The sequence below is a fragment of the Metopolophium dirhodum genome, chromosome 9 (genome assembly GCF_019925205.1).
Source record: "Metopolophium dirhodum isolate CAU chromosome 9, ASM1992520v1, whole genome shotgun sequence".
NCBI lineage: Eukaryota > Metazoa > Arthropoda > Insecta > Hemiptera > Aphididae > Metopolophium > Metopolophium dirhodum.
This window is the reverse complement of record NC_083568.1, coordinates 12,407,912-12,429,865: the sequence shown is the minus strand read 5'-3', so window position 1 is coordinate 12,429,865 and position 21,954 is coordinate 12,407,912. Positions and strand designations below refer to the sequence as shown.

Here is a 21,954-nt window from a genome sequence, read left to right as displayed (position 1 = left end):
AATAATACTCAATTACGAGTACAACGAACTGGCGACAGGACGTTGGAGAACCGAATCGTGACGGTTCAATTATAGCCAAAAAGTAGTAAAAAAATATATATTAAATTCATCGAGTATCAAAAAAAAATAAACCCTACAGCTAGTTCCGCTTTTTAAGCAACGATTATCAATATTTGTAGTGTTTGAAGTATAAAATATTTAATTTTGAAATATTTCACTATATTTTACAAACTTTTTTTAACACAGATAAAACCACAGTTTATTTATTTTTTTAACACAATGTTCAGTGTTTTAAATTAAACCACCGAACACTAATTTACCGGAACATGACTTTAAAGTAGTAAACAGGGACGGAATGAAAACCAAGTTTAACATTAAAAAAAAAATAATAATAATAAATAATACACCAGTTAAAATGTTCGATTTCTTTTAATTTATATTGTTCAACTTACAAGAACTTTGATTACATTTTAAATATTAATCGAAAAAAAAAATAATAACTACCTATTAAACTCCAAAAGTTTAAAGTTATAGGTGCAGAATATGCAGAAACTTTCCGTTGATTTAATTACACTTGAAATTATCTTACAGTAGTGAACACAACAAAAAATATGTTTTAATAAAAACAATATTTATTCTGATAAATATTAGTTTAATTAAATTATTATGAAAAAAGTAAATCTGTTATGCTGAAAATATACAAAACAAAATGCATTATTAAAATGTGTTTCCCAATTAAAATTGTCTGCTGTGGAAATTAATTCAATAATAATTATACACAATAATTATATGTTTGATAATATACAATATTCTAAAACATGTATTTATTATCTTTATCATTATCACTTACTACCAGAAAATTTAATTAAAAATTTAAATTGTATAAAATTAATTTGTAATTAGAACCTATCTTTTTATTTTTTAATATTCCAGAAATGTTGAAATTATCTATTGCATTAATTTTTTTTAATGTAAAATTAACCATAAACTAACATACTATTTAAGGATAGAAAATATACTTTTCTCGAAGATATTGTGAGTTTGACAAAAATATATTCGTCAGTTGACCAAAAAAAAAAATTCAATCTTGTAAGTAAATGTAATTTCATTTGAGGTGAAAACATACAAAAAGTAACACAATTTTTTTTGATGCTGTATCTTGACAAAAAAAAAAATATTCATACAAATAGCCATAAATACATTAACATGTATGTTTTAGTCATACAGTAATTATTACGAAATCAATATACATTAAGTAACGATACTTCAATAATATTAAATAATATGAACAATATTGTATACTAGATTGTGATATTTAATTATTGGTTTTTTTTTTCGAATCAAATATTAAAAACGACCTTTACTGTGAAGCAATTTCATTGAGATAGGAACTTTGTTTCTCAGTACACAAATTGAATGTGCAGAAACCGATTTTATTACTTATCGATCATTGAGGTATATAGAACCAATTTTAGTGGCAGTCTGCTCTCCGTTTATTAATATAAAATGGAACAAAAGCAATTTTAAGGTAATGGATAATAAAAAAATAATAATAATGATAATAACAAGAGGAAAATGTCAATAACAACCTTTTCAATAAGTCTTATAGGCTATAGTAACATTATTATATAGCCAGAATTACCTTTATGCTATAAAATAGACATGGCTCGTTAATACTTAAAAACTAGACTCTGGACTGTTTTTGTCACAATAGTATTAATAAAATGTAGTGTTATTATACATTTTTAATTTTAAATGTAAGATATTGTAAATAATATATAATGTTTAATATGAAAACGCGAAAATCGCACGTCTAGTAATATTTCATACTGACTGCTGTATTCTATAAGCTGCTAATTTTGTATTACGACCAATTTAATTGTTTTTTCTCAAAACTTCATAATAATATGTTTAGATTGTTCCAAAGTTTTTTTTTTTTTAATTGATCTTGAGCCCGGCAGCTGAGGCCATTAGCTATTTTTAGTTTTACTGTAGGTTATTAAGTCGGTAGGGGGAGGAACACGTGTGTGTGTTCCAAAGTTGTTATAATGGTAAACCCTGAAAAGGTCGGAAGGTTTTTTAATTTTGTATAAAATTCGTATCAACAAAAAATTTTAAAGAAGAGTTACACATAGTTGTAATGTAATTTCACATTCTGTATGACAATGCTACTAAAACTTAGTTTAAATATTATATGAAATGTAAATTGTTTATTCTAAGTCGACGAATCATATTAATTTGTAGCTACGGTTTATCACCCGATGATGGTTTATCCTATTCTGTTTGAAGTTTCTCCGGCATTATTTGATCCTGTGAAACTTCACAAAATGTGACTTTTCTCATAATACAACACAGACATTAAACTTTAAATGAATCACTGAACAGCAATTTTAAATTATTCTAAAAAGTGTTTCTGTTTAGTGTCTCCGTCGCCTGCCGTATAAAAAAACTTTTAAAAACCATATCATACATATATTTATGTGAGTGTAAAAGTAGTAAAAAAATGTTTAAAAAAAACTACAAAATGTACAAATAATATTTGTTATTTTAATTATAATAGACATGAACCGACTCTAATGTTTTAATAATAATAATAATTATTATTATTATGATGACCGTCGTTTAAATTTAAAAAAATGTATGTTGTTTAGTTCAGGTTATACCTACTATTATATTAAATGTAAGCTACTTAAGGTCTTATGTGTTATTAATTACCTACATACCTTAATCCGATTAGGTAGATCATTTTGACTATGTATATGTATACGGGTTTATGAATACAAAAACTATTAACATTAATAAATGAAAAAAAGTAGTGTATTATGGCATTACTAAATTAATTTGATATGCTAATGTCTGATAGATTCGTATGCTATTTACCTACTTGCATTACAATGTGGTGTACATACTAAAATAATAATTATTGTAATATTAATTACAAATCACTATGTTTGATACGATTGTCTGTATTTTCATAAATTGAACGGTTTTACCAAAATAGTCTTTCATATGTACTACACTTATACACACACATCAAGTTTATACAAATCTATGGTATATTATATTTCAATAGTTTTCTATAACTATTAGACATAGTTTGTTGAGCAGTTCTAGAGTGGAAACCGGCGGAGAAAAGACCTCGGGAACGACCCAGGAAAGTATGGCTGTGGAAGTGGACCCTAACAAGATGGAAGTAAAGAAATGAAGAGAAATAGTTCAGGATTGAGAGGGATGAAGAGAGAGATCTCGATGGTGGCAAAAACTATTAGAGAGTATTTAACGCCAGAGGAAGAAGAAGAAGATTGGACATAGTTTGTGGCCCGACAAAATCACAAAGTCTACGTCCTTCGTCATGACTCATGGTGTGGATCTTCATTTCTCACTTTAGGACAGACTTTAGGCGGGATTCCACTAAATTTTATTGACCACATCCGTTCGCTATGAACGGTCTCCCTAACGTTTCCCATCAGTTAAGATGGGTTGGATCGGTTAGGATTGGTAACATACTAGTTACCTCACATATTCTTATGTTATCGATATTGTTATGAAGTGTACACGAAATAGTTGAACCAGATCCAACGTCATGGTATCATGGTAAAACCTGTAGTCAGAAAGTTTAAATGCTCTGGTATACCAAAAGTTTACCATGTACACCAACTGATCACAGAAAAGTTAGGTGCTAACAGCCAATATCATTGTTAAAACTGCTTGGGGAATAAACATACATCTTATTGGGATCTATTTATTTTAATTTCAAACATCTCTGAAATAATTGTATTATACATGCAGCATGCAATTATTTTGATTTACACAAATTGAGTAAGTACTAAATTATGCATTTCTACTGTATGTCTTATTACACGTTTGACGTCGAAATCACCATTTAAGGCGTTCCATGTGTAAATTATTATGCAATCACAAATAAGAGAAGGATCTCGTTCGTCATCTCAACTTTGTTTTACAAAAAAACTAAGTTTTCAAATATTAATTTATTTGAAACTCATATTTATTAATGTCATGAAATTTTTCTTTTTATAAATTAGTTGTTTAAACGTGAAAAATATATTAAAATTGAAATTAAAAGTTTTATGACACGCGTCTGTTATTATTGACGGTTGAGTAGTTTTAAAAGGTATAACCTATAATGTTGTATATACTGTGATCATAACGATAAGTTATAAAATTATTCTTTTAAACAATTTACTGAGTTTATTTATGACTAAAGTTGCATCACATGAAATAGAAGATTGTAAACCTATTTTTCTTTAATATAACTTTCAATATTACCAAGTAGGTAATTTGATTCAACTTTAAAATTAATTTTGTATTTTAAAATATTCTGTTAAATGTCCCATTCATCTTGCGTTCAATTAAAACTATATTGCTTATTCCAATTCATAATAATATGTTTTGTACCTAAAACAATTAGATAATACGTAAATTACTATAATTTTTTTTTAATTTGATTTTCAAATTTTGACAATACAAAAACAATAACCAACTGAAAATATTTCAAATATTATTAGTATTTTAATATAAAGTACTATATTATACATATTAGTGCTTAAGTTGTAGACATGTATACAAATATGTTTCATTAGAACTCTTTATATTATCACAACAGACTACATTACCTATTAAAATGTCAAAATTATATTGTCTAGATTCTAGAATAATAAAAACTAAATAATTTCCGAGATCACTTATATTTTATTGCTTATATTCTAATGATCTTGGAGATGTAATTTTAATTTGTTTCCTTAAAATACTAAATATGAGATAGACAGATTAATGGATCTTATTGTTGATCGTATGGAAAAAATATTTATGTTTTATTATTTTCATTTAATGAATTAGGATTTATTAAAATTAAAATATAAACCAATTTAAATCACTATTTACTATTATTGTACAGTTATAAATTCAACTTTCATTTAAAATATAATTCGTTTAAGCCATATAGACATAGATAGTGTCATATTAAAAAAAAAGACAATATAAGGCTTTAACTAGGGTATCATAATATAGGATCTATATTATGACTGTGTCAGACCCTCAACATGCATATATGCGTATTAACTTTCATATTTGATTCTGTTTTAATCTTTTTTTTTTTTATTAAAACAAATTGTCACTTTAAATAATAATATCTAAAAAATTCGGCTATATTAATATTAAGGATAATAATACATATGTATATTATGCATGTCATAATATAAGACTTATTATTATTATTATATCATTTTTTTCTAAAGGTAGTGGACAAGTACCATTGCTTACAGCACATTCACTCACCACATTCAGTCATACAGGGTTGGAAATTGTTTCAAACAAGTGGTTTTGTTTAAAATATAATATAATATAATATAATACATTTTTAAAATCATTTATTTAGATTAAAAAAAGTATATTACTCTTTTAGTTAGAATTTAATAGTTGAATTTAATTCTGGCAAAAAAACACGTCATTAATATTTTGTATGTTTAAGAAACTGAATTTTTATAATTTGTTTTTCAGAAGACGAACATTAGTATATCGAAGTACACAACTATTTAGGAACTAGGTATTTCAAAATATATACACTCAAATACTCAATCGGCAACATATCAATAAATAAATCAATGTCGATTTAAAAAAATTCGTTCATAAATCAATTTTAAATGGTTTTTCTCAATGTAACATTGACAATATTGTAGGTATATTGTATTTGGGATTTTAACCCGATCTCTATATCGTCAAATACAAATAAGTAGTTCATTATTACCGATGTATAAAAATAACAATTCTATCTGCGATACGTAAATTGTTCAAATATTGTTTGCATATTTAATCCTGATTCGTGTCAACAGTTAAGACAATTCCAATTTTATACTTCACAATTCATATGAAAATAAACACTGTAGGTACAGTGAATTCGATTACCTGTGATGACTGCACTAATTAAATCGATTAGAATAAGATGTATAGTTACCGAATCAAGTAGGTAACTATTATAGACTAATCAATATATTCGTTTCTTCAAAAAGTGAAACAATATTGTAAAACATTATTTTTTTTTATAATTTCGAAAACAAACAACAAAATATATCCAACTATATGAACAACAGTCGTACAGTATTTATATGAAAGCCTTCAAAAAGTACACGTTTTCAAAAAATGTCAATATTTTGGAATAATTATGTAATTTTATACAAAAAAAAGTGTCAAAATGTCGTTGCATTTTAAACGATTGGTCACTCAGGTAAATTTAGTGCATCATAAAGTCATAAAACAACCATATTCGTACAATTTGTTGTAGCTACAAATATACAATGCCTTTGGCCATTTTTAAGGTTAATTACGTCTTATGTCAAATAGGGGTTTTCAACAACATTTTATTTTGCCACCGGCCATTTAAAAGTTTATATTTTGTTTTTGGATATAGCGAATAAATTAGTTGAAAAACTATCAAAAACAAATTGCGATATACGTCGTCGATACGCGTGAAAGTTCTGAAAAAAAGTTTTTCCACTTCGGTTTTGCAATAATAGTCAATTCAACGGCAACATCTATTTTTTTTTCACCGCGTCTCGTCCCCTCTTCAATCGAACCACTAATTGGACGGGACGACCAATACGACCATATATTATGTAGGTATAGTATACAACAATAATATTATGTATTCCGGTAAATCCGTCGAATGGTGTTTACGTATAGAAACATCTGATTAATAACATTTTTAATAAAAAAAAACCGATTTTGTAATTATGACTTCGATGACGCACTCAGGTGCGTGAACGACGATTGCAACGATATTATCACGTCAAATATAAAAGATGAAAATCCGTAATGATATAAAAATAAACCGTGCTGGGAGAATTTTGCCACCGAGTAGGCCAGTACACCGGATGTGTGTTATAGATAATAATATTATACCTTGAATGTTTCCGAGTGACGGAAGTACGGAAGTACAATGGAAGAACGTGGTTTTCGAGGAACAATCCCGCTGCGGGTAAAGGCATATAATAATATTATAATATCCTTTTATTGAACATTACGTATAAAAGAAAAAACAAACTTATAACGATAGATAAAACATAAATATAAAAATCGTAAAAAATTTTCGTATGATATTCGTTTGTCACTATGCCGTATTTAAAATATTATGTTTTGTATTATATTATTATATTTCAATGACCAAATCAATTATTCTAAACTCCAACCACGTAACTTAATACGTTTACTATTTAGTATTTAACACATTTTCAAAACATAGTTTTTAATTGTAAATTTTTATATTATTGTCTAATATGATGACCATCGTGCTTCTAATACTACGAACTCAGATCACGAAATAATGTATGTAATGAAAAAATAGTTTTTTTTGTATTTTTAAAAAGATTTTACGTTTTTAGTGCATCCTTGGATACTTGTAATATCATATATTTTTAAAAATTATACGCGTTTATTGGTCTAGATGATTTCTGGGACATGTTGTCGTGTTTTCAATATTATTATTTTAATTGTATTGCTTTTATTAATATAAAGGTCTCATGGCACAACATTTTACAGCGGATAAATTATTTTAAAATTTACAATTTATTGAAGACGTATAAGTAAATTACCTAGATGTTTTAATGGAAAAAATACTAGACTAGCCAATCCACTATGCTTTATTATGGATTTTTTCAAAAAAAAATTATATAATAATATTTAGTTTATTTTTGTTATAAGAGTGGTTATAAAAGTAAATATCTTTAGGTTTGTATATTATGGCTTATAGCCTCAAAAAATAGACGAACGATTTTGACGAAAGTTTCGAAGATTGTTTTAAGAGATATCGGAAATTTTGGAGAGTAGTTTGCACCACTTTTGAAAATATACCTAGTCTAATGCGCAACAGGTAGATTTATCATCTCGGTGGAATTAGTTCACAATGATATACACCGATGACGATGGGCCAGTGATACACCTTATAGCGCTGTTTTTTGAGTTTTTTCATTTTTGCTCGGGTGAACTCAGGTTATACAGCTAGTATATAACCCGTCCATTGCATCTTGACACTCGTCGTTCGTTACAGTTTTAAAAAAAAACAGTGGTTTAAAAACTTTATTTTTTTCAATATAATAAGGGGTTTTGGACCCCTGGGTTTTTTTAAGAACGAAATGGTCGCTAAGTTGGCAGACGAACTGGACGAGTTATAATATTATAGTTTACATAGTATTATTATCATTACACCACCGGCGAGAGCGTGCCGTGCTCAGCTATTACTAACCTTCGGGTCTTCAGCGGTGCGACCGGCCACGACCGGCGTGTTCTGAGCACCAGGGCCACGCGCATGGAACCGCTGGCCTGCGTGGTCATGGCTGGCGCGGACGTTCGTTTGACGGCCCACGGGCTGCGGCCGGTCCACGCCCGGCCGCCGCCCGCCCACAGGTGCTGCTGCTGTTGGACGTCCCGCGGGTGCGGCCCCTGTTCGCTGCGGGCCCGGCGACCGCGGCCACCGGACAGTATCTCCCGGCGGATCTGCTCCACGTCCAGCTTGTACGCGCACACGACGGCGGCAGCCGCGGCCACGGCGGCACAGCCGTCCACCGGTGCCTCGGCCGCGACCGTTTCCGTCGACGCCTCCGTGTTGCCTGACGTCGCCCGGTCAGCACTGCATGACCGGCCGCGGTCGTCGTGTGCGTCGATCGGTATGAACAAGCTGCGGTACACCGATTGACCGCTCGGTAACGTGGTCGTTGCGTTGGACCTGTACAATATTCGCGATCGCGGTTGTGTTATCGGGACGGTATGAACACTGACTTCTGCAGCACACACAACAACAACAACAACAACGAAGTGTTATACCAGGTGATTCTTTCAATAGTAAATATCACTTGTCGTCTCGAAAGGTATTTACGGTTTTTGAAAATATTTTTCCGAAAATTATAATAAACATCACATTTCAAACGAGATTACGTCTATTGTAGGTAGGGATCTAGTAAATCAGTAAGTAACTAACTAGTCATAAACATAGGCGCAACTAGGGTTAAAATTATGTTGGAGTTAACCCATGAACGGCTTATAATTAAATCAATAAAGTATTAATATGAGTATTTTTTTTGTGGTTAAATCTTAGTGAAGCTGGCTAAGCCCCTCCCCCTAGTCCCCGTTCAATTGCACCTCTGGTTTTAAGTAGGGCTGAGTTTTGATGCACTCTGCATATTGTTTTCCCACGCAGCAATTCTCATTTATACATATTAATATTATCTAATACATCTCTTGTGCTTTCTAATCATAACAAAAAGTTATCATTTTTTGATAGTTTTTGATTTTTAACATGATTTTTAACATGATATTTTTCAATTTTTTTAAAACATTGTAGATTTTTACTTTAAAAGTACCTAACTTTATAACGTTCTAACAATATGGGTTTCACTTAATTATATCCGTATATAAAAATAGTACCTAATACTATTATTATTTATCATACAATATTAGTATAGTAATATTTCGAACGTATACGAATGACGTCAAAATTGAGATAACGAGCTGCGAAGACAAAGTTTATTTAGAATCAATATAACTTCCCGTTTGATAATCTGTATTCTGTCTAGAAACTTCAAAATCGCTGACGATGCGAGACGGTAACCGAGTATAACGACTCATCAGTTGTAGGTACTCACTTTATCGCCATATAAGATATTATGATGAATAATTATACACATCTGAATAAACTTGACGTATTATTTTAGTTAGGTGACCAAAAATTTATCAAAAACAATGTTTTCAAATGAAGAGAAAAAATATTTTCAAAAACGTTAATGCACATCCAGATCAAGAGTATGTTTACTGTTAAAATAATCATCAACCAGTGTGAATAATCATAGTTAAATTATTTTTAAAAACAATGTTACGACGCGAACACTGTCGATCCGCCACGAACCTCCTTGCTGCTTCGATCGTCGGTTTTTGTGATTGTTTTTATTTTCTCACGACATTACTGGTATTTTATGTGCACACTGAGTGTTTTAGATTTTATTTTACTTTTCGATTGGTTACGGTGAAGCAGAACAATTTTCCGTATGTTTCGTTGTACACGGATATCGAAAGGTAAGACAAATGGTTTTTTTTTTTTTTTGTTTTAAGTTTAGCTTTATAGACAAACGCATTGTTCCACACCGCAATTTCGCGTGCCACTTTCGTGCATTCCTCTCGCCGTCAAGAAATTATATTATTTTTGGTTCGATATTTATACGAAATAATACTCTACAACTATCCGATATAATTTATATTATATATGCGTAGATTATAGAAGTAGGTAGTTAAGAATTTTTTTTTAAAAAAAAACGAAAAATGAAAAACAATAAAACATCAGATTTTTTCACTTTTACTTTTTACTAGTTTGTTTACTGAACACTGAACAAATATATTTTACAGTACGCACTTCAGATGATTGCGTACGAATGGAGGGCTTTTTCTCTTAAAAAAAATCACAAAATCCGGTCGATGGTCGAAGTAGCTACAGTCAGGCCAAACGGACCGCCCTCGTGTACTTACCGTCGTAATAAACAATAATTGTGCGAGGTGGGTCACCTCTTGTTGCACTCATTTTGGGTCAGTCTCATTGACGCCAGTCAGAGTGACCCACGATGTATACATAAGGCGCGTATGGACCACAGCCAGTAAAAAATCAAATTTGATGAAACGTTTCATGGTTGTCTTGTATAATAATTATCTTTTCAAAAAAATGTGTCCACGCACCTCGTATATACATAATATTATATTATAATATAGTGTGATTCACCGAGCATGCTCACCGCCATTGTTTCGCCTGATAATGAATTGATTTAAATTTCTTTAAATTTTAAGTACTTACTTACAATATTATTAATGATCTTTTATTTTTAAAAAAAACTTAGATTTTGTATAATATAATTTATGGGGAGTGTCCTGTGGCGATACCAAACTCTTTTCTTTCAAACAAGAATCGCCATTATTCCCTGTAAATCGTTAAGTAGATAATTTGTCAAAATTTCGAATTATCCTAATCGAAATTCAAACGAGTAGTTTATCAGTTATTTAATTGTTTGCTATATATAATAGATTTGGAAGAAATCTATTGATATAATAATAAACAAACCATCTATGATGATTTTTAAACTGTAGTAACTAGTTATTATTATTCATCCATCAACATTAAAAATTTTTTACTTGAAAAAACTGCTAGGGTATAAAAATAAAAATGACTAGAAAAATTAAAAATTACGAGATAAATTAATGTGTTGGCATATATTTTATAGTTTTGTAAAATCTTATTTAAAGACTGATAAAGCGCATACACTTTAATACTTTAATAACTAGGTAACAAACAGCACGTTCAAATTTTGATTTAAATACATGACACTGCTTCTTAGCTTGGATTAAAACTATAAGGGTCGTACTTATTTTTTAAAAAAATCATGGAATATTTCTTAAAAATCTAAATACGGATCTTAAGTATACCTAATCGAAATAATTCCAAAAAGCACAATATGAATAATTGTATTATTAACGCAAAAAGTGAGGGTGAACACGCTTGGTGATTCAACCTGTATATTATTTTATAATATTATTCCCACGATACATGCAATAATCGTAAGGTAAAACATAATAAAAAGCCGAGTGACACGCGTACCCCTTCCCCCCCCCCCCTTGTCCGTTATGGATTGACTCTTTTTCGGGTTTTTTTTTGTTTCGCGCACACACGATGCGATACGGATAAAAATAATAATACAAAATACAATACAAGTTATATAAATAACAACCGTAATAACAGTGCACCGTGATCTCTTAACACAACTGGCGAATCTTCTATCGAAAAGCAGCCTCTGCGATACAAAATAATACGGTTGACAGGGTGTAACCACACGAGCGAATCGCACCGTCTAACGCGCGCGTGTGCCTTTTACGCAGTTTTTTTTTTTATTGTATTATATTTTACGGTGATAGTATATTATTATCGATTGCGACTATCGCGTAATGATGAAACCTCGCGATGTTATCAAATTTTATGGCAGGACCGAAAAACCGTGACACGCATCGATGACACACGCAGTACGTCAATAGTACATTTTTCCCCACTGTGTTATTATTTTTTATCTCTCTGAACACGTTGAGATATAAAGTAGGTTAACGTTTCGATCATATACTTTTTTAAAAGAATAATCATTTTTTACTTGCGTGTTTTTTTCCGAATTTATTATTAAAACACCGACGTTATGGTAAAATATTTGTTTTCCTAAAATAAACAGAATGTATCCATAATATTAACGTGTTCGACGAGTGTGAAAATGAAATATTTTTCTAATCAAAATAATTTAAATTATAACTGTTTTGAATTTAAAAAAAAAAATATATTATATAATATTATACTACATTATTAATACGATTGAAGACCTCACTGTTGATAGTTGTAGTCGAACTACTAGGTTTGGCTTTTGTCGATATAGATACGTTATAACTTATCACAGATGGTAATCGTTGGGGTACTCGGTGGGGATTACACCTACAAAAATCTTCAAAGCCACCCACCCACTAAAATTAAAATTATTATTATTGTTTATGTAAATAATTGGCTAATTTTTTGTCGTAAGACTGTTGCTACCTCCTCACCCCTCCCACACAACAAAAACGCAATCAAATCTCCGGTTATACGTTTATGGCTATATATGATTATAGCCGGGTGCGTCCTACCACGAAAAAAATAAATATCATAGTCTTTCATGACATTAAAGTAAATTATGTAAACAAACAACAAGAGTGATGTACATATTTTATGCCACTGCAGTGTAGGTACTCCCCGACGTTGTCATAATATTTTATACGATTGGCGTGTCGCATATTATGTATTATAATAATATATTGTTCAAATAAGTCGTCTCGTCGTGTCAAAAATGCATTGTGTACGTCAATATTTAATAATAGTTAACATTGTAACATCATACGACTATTATGCGAGGCGTTCGACGCGTAACGATAATTAATCGGTTTCACGACGACGATAGGTATTGTAATAAATATTTATAATAATACCGACGTTGCAACACAGCTGATGCCGAGTAAATATTATAAATCCGGGATTTGGTGACGTCACGGTCGATGCGTATATGTATCTATCCAATAATAGTAGGTAATCGTAACAATAATAGGTAATCATAATAATAATAATACTAATGAAAACGCATCGTTCGTTTCGCCCATTTTACGTGCACTCGGTCGTCCAGTCACGATTATGATATTATATCACAATTTATTGTAATACCATGCCATTGTTTACAACATTTATATCAATATATTATAATAACTTATTGTGTGTGCAGCGAGATATTATTGCGCGTATAGATATTATCGTAGATGTATAGTTTCGGAAAATCGGCCGAGCGGTAATCCAACGACCGACACGTTCGTATTATAGTAATCTGCGCGGGGCTCTGTTTTGCGTTTTGGTAATAATAATAACATAATGCTCAGTTCGTCGGGTCAAGTGGGTCAACAGACGATTACTCTTGTAAATAAACCAGGTGGTACACCGTTATATAGGTACCTACATATCCCGATAACGCGAAAACGCTATGGATCTAGTACCTGTAGTTATACTTCGATATAAATTACGTTCATAAGAGCAATTTTTTAGGGGAGGGGGTGGTGGCTTGTAGAAGACCACCTTGAAAAATGAATATACGAGAGTTAACGAGTTTCTTGCTATTTGTCGGATTATTACATTTACATTTTTTTAACGATTATTTTTTTTACAATTTTTCCAACTGCAACTATGAAAATAAAATAATTTTAGAAATTATTGAATCGGCAATGCTTTGTCGGTAAAAAAAACCTATCGCGTGAAAATCGTGAAAAATACGTTTTGCTTTATCATAATTCATAGTTATTATTTACTGTAATTTAAATTCAATATTCCGATTTGCTTTGCTTCGTGAAAAATGTCATTCTCTGCAATAAGGAATACTGCGAATTGGCTTCAAATTTCCGTGAATCAGGAAGAATTTACAAATGTATACAATGATTTTAATTGATCGTCAACGAACAAATTGTAGACGAATTTTCAATTTTATAGGTTATTATCTAAATGTTGTTATTTGTTTTAATAAAAATAATTTTAACATTAGAAGCAGATGTTATGGGTATTGTGTATTAGGAGCGGCTTAGATATGTTATGTCGACATTACCTAAATTGATCTAGGAGGAGCCATCCCCCGTGGTCTAATTTGATTTAAATATGTATAGCCCTCCGAGTGAAAAACTAAAATTATTAAGGTTATGTAAAATATATTATTACATTATAGAATATATATATATTATTTATTTATTTGTTTACTCTGATGTATAACGCGTAATCACTAAATTTGTACGATCTACAGATACAATTGACAACATCGGGTATAATAACCTTATTGTTTTCTAGAAATATATTTTATTATTTAAAAAAAAAACATTACCAATCATCTATATTATATGCAAGCGTATGGATTTTTGTTTTTTAATAATATTTGTTTAATTTCAGTTTCACAAAATACATAATATAAGTAATGAAACGCTTAAATCTCTAAATACCAGACACTCTCAGTCGCTGAAATTCGGTCAGCTGTTTAGAGGGTTTAGTTTGTGGTAAAACCGTCCAGAATTTTGAGATGTCAACACTATTTATAATATGTGTCCGTAAGAAAAGATATAACTGTATACTATATACTGTTAAAAATCAAATTTTTTATAGGTCGTGCGAACTTTAACCGAATTATTGTATTTATGTGCACATTGCGACTGAAAAAGAGAGTGACTTTTAAAGTTTGAACCCGTGAATTTGATACGCTAAATCACAAACATTTTTGTCATTTTACGTTTGGTAGTCGACATTTTTTTTTTTAAATCCGACACGGTACAACGGATCTTGCCGGGAATTTTCAATGGTATTTTCCAGTATTGTGCAATTTTGTTCGAATGCAGCGGCCGAGAATGGACAACAATCTGAACACGAACAGACTTAAAAAAATTCGGTTCACGGCCATATTGTGTGTGTTTACCAATTACCATTTACGATACCATTACCTGTCAGATATTATAATATAAGCGGGTACCAACTGAAACCAGAAATAATTGTGAGTCTTCGCAAATCGGGTAAACATTTATTTTTCAATAGGAATAGCATCGCAACCCATATAAATACGACGAGGTAAAAAAAATAATAATAATAATATCATAAAACGGGTACGTCGCGTGATAACCGCATACCAGAAATCGAGTAAGGAAGACCGACGTGACTTTTGATTTTATACTAAGACGTAATGTGCTGTTTTCCGATGTCAGCTGAATATAGTAATAACCTGTATAGGTATACATGGTTGACTGAAATGCGACTTCCTGGTATAATATATAATATATACGTGAAATACGGAAGTGAACGAAAACGAGAAAAATCACAAGAAAACAATATAATAAACAACGTCCGTTCGATCGGAGACCGCTGAACACGGTTTAATAATGAATAAGCGTTCGGATTCGGCGGACTTCGTTCTAAGTCCAAGTTTTAAACGTAAGTTGAATTTATACTGACGCGACGTGACTGCGCACGAATCGCGTTTCAATATAAAATGACGATTTGTTTTAATCGCGAAATCATTTGTCGTTATACTATGTGTACTGTAGGTTGTATAATAGGTAATACATTGTTTATTGTACCTATATTGTTATATTGTGTATATTGTATTTGTATGTACATACCTCAGTGACGAGAGATACATTTCGAAACTAGATACTTAATATTATAATACTATAATAATATCATAGGTACCTACTTATAATATTTAGAATAATTTTTATTAGTTGTGGGCTATGCATTTCTCACAAAAAACCAAAACCGAATAAATTAGTGTTTCGTTTAATAGCTATAAATTACAAATTAGATAGTTTAAAAATAACAATAGGTACATATACTCAATATACGTGTAAAATTATGACACTATAATATGTTTGGATAAAATAATTTAAAAGTTTCGTTTTTAAATTACCTCTATTATCATCAAAACAACTATAGAAATATTGTAGGTAGGTATACAATATTATTGTATGCATATCGTAGTTTGTTTTTCATCTGAATTTAGTCTTTTAGATGAAATGTTTGAATGAAAAATCATAATATGTATCATGAAACGATGCACTATACAAAGTAAATTATAATATTTATGTGAACGTGAACCTTATATGTTTGTACGTAGCGCAACGTAATATATTTTCTTTTAATATTATAATAAAATATTTATAGTATAAAAATAATAATGGTTGTTGGTTTAATATAGAATTTATATTATAATAAGTGAACGGTCATACCTATTATTATAATATTATTATTATGTTGGCTGAAAAGTAATGTATAAAAACTGTGCTGGCCACAATAGGTATACACATGTTTGCATTTTTCATTATTATAATGCAAATATCAATAAAACTGTTTAATCCCAAACGCTTTTTGGACAGTTGTTCATTTTTATTTCGTACAAAGTCATGAGTTCTATTTTCATTTTTTTTTTTCGACCGTCAATGGTTATAATTTGTATTAGTTTCCATAATCGATTTAGTTTTTTAGCGAGCAATTTTAAAATTAGTTTAAATGTTTTTTCATAGTTTCTAAAATAATTTATTATGATTAACGTTCAATAATATATAATATCGTGATTGGAGTAGAATTATTCTGGCGTTTCGATAGGTGAGTTTCGAAGTATGCATATCAAGCTAGCTGTTGTATTCAAAAACGGCGAACAAGAAAGTCAATTATACAATGGATACGTGATACGAATATCCCTTTAGCGCAGTCAAATTTAGATTAAATGAAAAGCGGTGAGTTGTGTTGAAAAAATATACTACTATATTATCGTGTTTCGTTTAGTTGGTTATTTTTAGAAATTATATTTACTGTACGCCGTCAAAATTATCGTCTCTATAGTATTTATATTGGGAGACTAATGTACCGTAATATTTAATAACAATTTAATATATAATATATTAAGGCATATACGTGCGCACAGGAGTTGTCACTCTTATGGGCTAAATTTTTTTCTCTGTTTTATCCTTAAAAATACAATAATATTTGTCCACGGGTTGTGTTACCAAAAATATGTTGCCAGGAGGTCTGTGTCGCTTTCAGATAGAATACATTTTTTCTACTGAATTGACGAAATTCGTAAAAATCACGAAATGTTTTCTTTTTATATCTTAGATTTAAAAATGTAATTCAAGATCCTAAAGTTTGTCGAACCTTTATCAAAAAAAAAATTTCATGGAAATTCAATTACAATTTTTTTGACTGTTCGAATTTTTCTAACATTGGATATTAACCCCGATTTCACATGGAACGATTTTCTTATATTGTATTTCAACTACAAATGAACGTAGATATTTTAAATTTACACCAAATGTTTATTTTATACTATATCCTTTTCTATAATTGATAGTTGAAATAATTGAAAAATATTTTGACTTTTTTTGAGCTGTTTACGGACATTTTGAATTTTTTTTAGTTTTTTCTTCTATAAATGTCAATTAAATGTTATTTGTTTGGTCAAAAACTAGTAAATTAATAAAAAAAAAACTAATAACAAGGCTTCCTCACACATTATTACTTGCACACTATTAGTTTAAAAATACAAAAATGCAAAATCAATATTTTTATATAATTATTTAAAGTTCAAATGTTGACCTAAATTTAACAAATTTAAAATGTAAAAAATATGTTGTAATTAAAATTTAACTAAGGATTGAAAATTTAAAATAAGGTTCCATGTAATAAGTAAGTTCATTCTATAACAAAAAACCTAGAAAATAAATACACACAGTATTTTTATAGTTATCTTAAGGTTAATTTGGACAAAATTACATATTAAAACCAAGTTTAACGATTTTAGTTATTTTGTCGCTATTTAAAAATATTATTCGCGGTACTTAAAACTTTTAGAGTACTTAATATATTGTATTTTATACAGTATTGTTCACTATATTATCTAGATTACTGTATTAGTGTAAACATTTAAATTGTTTTCTTTAACCATAATTTATTGTTCATTCAATTATCAAGCGGGTATTACGTCAGTTCACAATAAAAAATTTCGTAAAAAAAAACCAACTGTTTTCGATCTTCATTTTAGATGTCAACAGTTTGATATACAATTATTTTCCATATAGACACATTGATATTACTATTTTTTTACAAACTATAATCTGGTAGGAGGGACTTTGTTTTTTTTTATTTTACGTGGTCGTGTTTGTGAAAAACAAGATTAAAGTCAAAACTTATGGCATCAAGACAATACAAAACAACAAAACAGTTGGAAAATTAAACAGTGGTGTTGTATAGAAGAAAATACAAAAAGATACGAAGACAATTGATGTGGACTTGAAAAACGAACCAAAAAGACGGTTGTAGGACACTGTGTACGGTCACCTAGGAAAAACTAAAACCACGGACAGTTTGTACTAATTGATGTAGAAAAAATTTTATACAAATCACATAATTTGTTATTACAGACATAAATAATAATAGTTATGATAGTAAATTCGTGCTATGTACAGGCAACAGGCTTCGTGAATTTTTAAGAATCCACTGTCGATAAATTATAAGTATGGCACATTATTTCAAGTAATTGTGTATTCGTAATTATTCATTCTTAAAATAATATATTCATATCCATATTTAAAAATGTTTGGATTCATTTTAGTAATTTGATTTTGGTTCATATTGTATTTTAGTGTATTCGTTGTGTACTGTGTCACAAAACTCATGTCTCATACTGATTGCAATCGTGATTCGTGATCTAAAGTTTTGAGCAATTTAATTTTATCTTATCTTGTAAAATATATTTCCCGGTTTATTCACATCTTACAAAATGTCCACGATCGATTTTTATCAATTTATTTTCACCGTACAAAGGGCCCGCGATCGTTTTTTTATCAATTAATTTTAACCGTACAAAATGTTCGTGGTATGTAACTTAAACAATAGATGGTACTAAGTGTCCGTTTACCAAAAAGACAGTTTGAACAAAAAGAAAAAAAATAATAATAAGAGTAAGATAATATCAACTGTTAGTGTACTTTGTCAAGACATCGATTGAAGAGTTGAAGTACGAATTCTACTATAAAACGATACTACTGCAGAATGGAAAATCATTCCAAAATAAAAAACAGATAAGGGGTAATATATGAAAATTGGTTGTGCGAGACTGACACTATTTTTGTCATAATTGTTGTCGCATAAAGTGGTAACCGTTGGTATATTCAGTTTATCAATAATAGTAAAACAGATTTTTCGTTTTTATCAAATATTAAACTTAATTATTTTATTATTAGGAGTGACTGAACAAAATAATTAATTTTAAAACAAGAGTATAATTATAACTATTTCGTTTGTTCATTAGTACTGTTTGATGTGGGTAGCACTGGGTTGATACTGTCATAAATTGTTCTATAACATTTGAAGTTATATTTAACTACCTAATAATAACTTTATTAACAAGATATGACGAGGCCTTTTTTAATATTAATAAGTTAGCCACTTCTGGAGACATTATTTTCTGTTATGGGACTGTTTGCTGACATAAGTATTTTTCGATACTTACCTAGTTTATTTTTTAAAACAAGTAACACGTTTATCATTCCCAATAATAATTATTTTGTTGAATTTTTTAGTTTGTCAAATTTTTACATAATAATCATTATTTACTTTTATGTACGTCATTTTACAAAAATAAGAATTATTTAATTATTATTAAAACTAATTTTACTAAGAGCCTGGCTACAACGAAGTATTTTCGACGTCAAGTACAAACGGTTTTTTTCACTTTTATCACCAAGGTTTTTATGTTACCGTCTTAACACCTGTAAGTTCTTAAATCGACTGAGCCATACTATACGTGGTATTATCGCGTCCACCGTGTGTACTATGACTCAGTCCATTTAAAAACAGCTGTTTAGATGGTAACGTAAAAACCGCATTGATAAAACCATCCGAACTCTACGATGAAAATACCGCAGTGTGGCCGGGCCCTAACAACACTTTAAAACCTATTTTTAAAATACCAAACACAAAATCGAAATCAATATTATAATTTTAGTTTTTCATTTTTATATACCTACATAATAAAGTGAGAATTTAGTACGACTTTAATAAACCCATTTTTTCGGGATACCTAAGATATTCATTTTAAGACTCCCATATAATATTGTTTCGTACGCTCTATTTTAATTGTTGTATCGATTTCAATGTTGTAAGACAATGTATGACATCAACGTCCCAGCCCTCCTCGAATTAAACAATTTCAAATATACGAATGGAAAAGTAATAACTATGCTGTTGTTTTACAATAGATTTAGTTTGACTCTTACATTTCAATATCTATTAAAAATGACAAAAATAAACCGTACTTTTCCGTTATACCGACTACCACGACTACTAAATTCCGTTATCTCGTCTACCACCCCGATACCCACGCCGTTAACCATGCTGTTACGGAAAACTATGCAGTCCGAATGGTATTATAGTATCAGTGTGGTAGTAGAGATAATGAAATTGAGTAGTCGTGGTAGTCGCGTCGTCGGCTGGTAGTCGGGATAACGGAAAAGTACCAAACAAATAAATATTTTTCACTGTTATTGAAAAACTGAGTATATGAGCCGTTATCATTATATGCTACAGCAATTGTGGCAAAAATAGTGCCGAAGAGCAAACGCCGATTACGTAAAATGATAAACCAAAGTCCGCCCTCCCAGATTAAAACTTTTTAAACCAAAAATGTATAATAAATAATAATAAATTACAAACGAATAGATCAGTCCTAGATTACTTTTAATTATTCTAATTGTTTGTCAAACGGTTGACCAGGGGCGTGCTCAGGAATTTTTTTTTGGGGGGGGGGATGACATGTGTGGTTGGCCATTAATAGCAAATACCAAATAAAAAAATATCTGTTTTTTTTTTAAACTATTGCCAAGTTTGGACTACAAAGTGACTACAAAGCTGACTTTGAAGTGAACAAATTAGGTTTATTAGGTATATTGTTGGTTTCAATGTGATAGGTAATATACTATATTATATCAGTCGGTGATTACAACTGTATAAGAGTTTATATTATTATGTATTTTATGTCGTTTTGATTTCTTAGCAAATTATTTTCGTAGTATAGCCAGTCATTACACAAACGTGGATGACAATATTATAATAATATGTTATCGTATTGGAAACACACAAATCTACTGGATATTTTAATTTATGATAGTGGTGGTATACATGCTTTAAATTCATATATTTTTATTATTTTTTATGAATATGTTGGGCCATCGATTCAAATCGAAATGGTGTCACTGCAAGCTTTCCGAACAGGAAATTTTATAAATCTAATATAACGCAAGTCGACCATGAGTTGGTAAATGATAAACGTGTACGCCGTGGGATTTCGAACTGAAAAAAAACCCATTCAATATACATTTTCAATCATTGTAAATTGATCCATTGCAATACCGAACCTGTGGGGACGACTATTATAATATGCAATATGCGAGTACGTCTTAGAACTGGTATGTAATGTACTTTGCCCGTATTAAAATTGTTATTTAACCTAATCTGCAGTAATATTACAAAATAATTATTATTATGCACTAAGACATAACGATAAATCGATTTTTTTCAGGTCATCTTCTTCGATTAGAATTTGACGAAAAATCGAGTTTAATTTACAATATATCGCCGGGAGGAAATTAAAAACTACCTGTAGAATTGTTGAGAATTCAATATCAGTGTCGATTAAATTATAATAAAATTTATACCTCAAGAAGAGTATAATGGAAATATTATTACGGTTTTATATCAAAATAAACAAATCAAATGTGCTGCAATTGCAGCCATACGATACGACACACCGTACCTCCGAATATTGCAAATATGCATTTATT

General features: G+C 29.9%; 1 protein-coding gene across 2 annotated transcripts in view; it reads right to left on the bottom strand.

Annotated features, from left to right (window-relative positions):
- Positions 1–21,954, bottom strand: part of LOC132952816 (cAMP-specific 3',5'-cyclic phosphodiesterase) — a 680,524-nt gene that overhangs the window by 483,901 nt on the left and 174,669 nt on the right. The window contains exon 2 of one of the 2 annotated variants that reach the window (XM_061025265.1): positions 8,255–8,734. The exons of the other annotated variant lie outside the window; for it this stretch is intronic. Coding sequence (XP_060881248.1) covers positions 8,255–8,343 — 89 coding nt within the window. The 5' untranslated portion in view covers positions 8,344–8,734. The remainder of the gene's footprint in view (positions 1–8,254; positions 8,735–21,954) is intronic. 2 annotated transcript variants of the gene reach the window in all.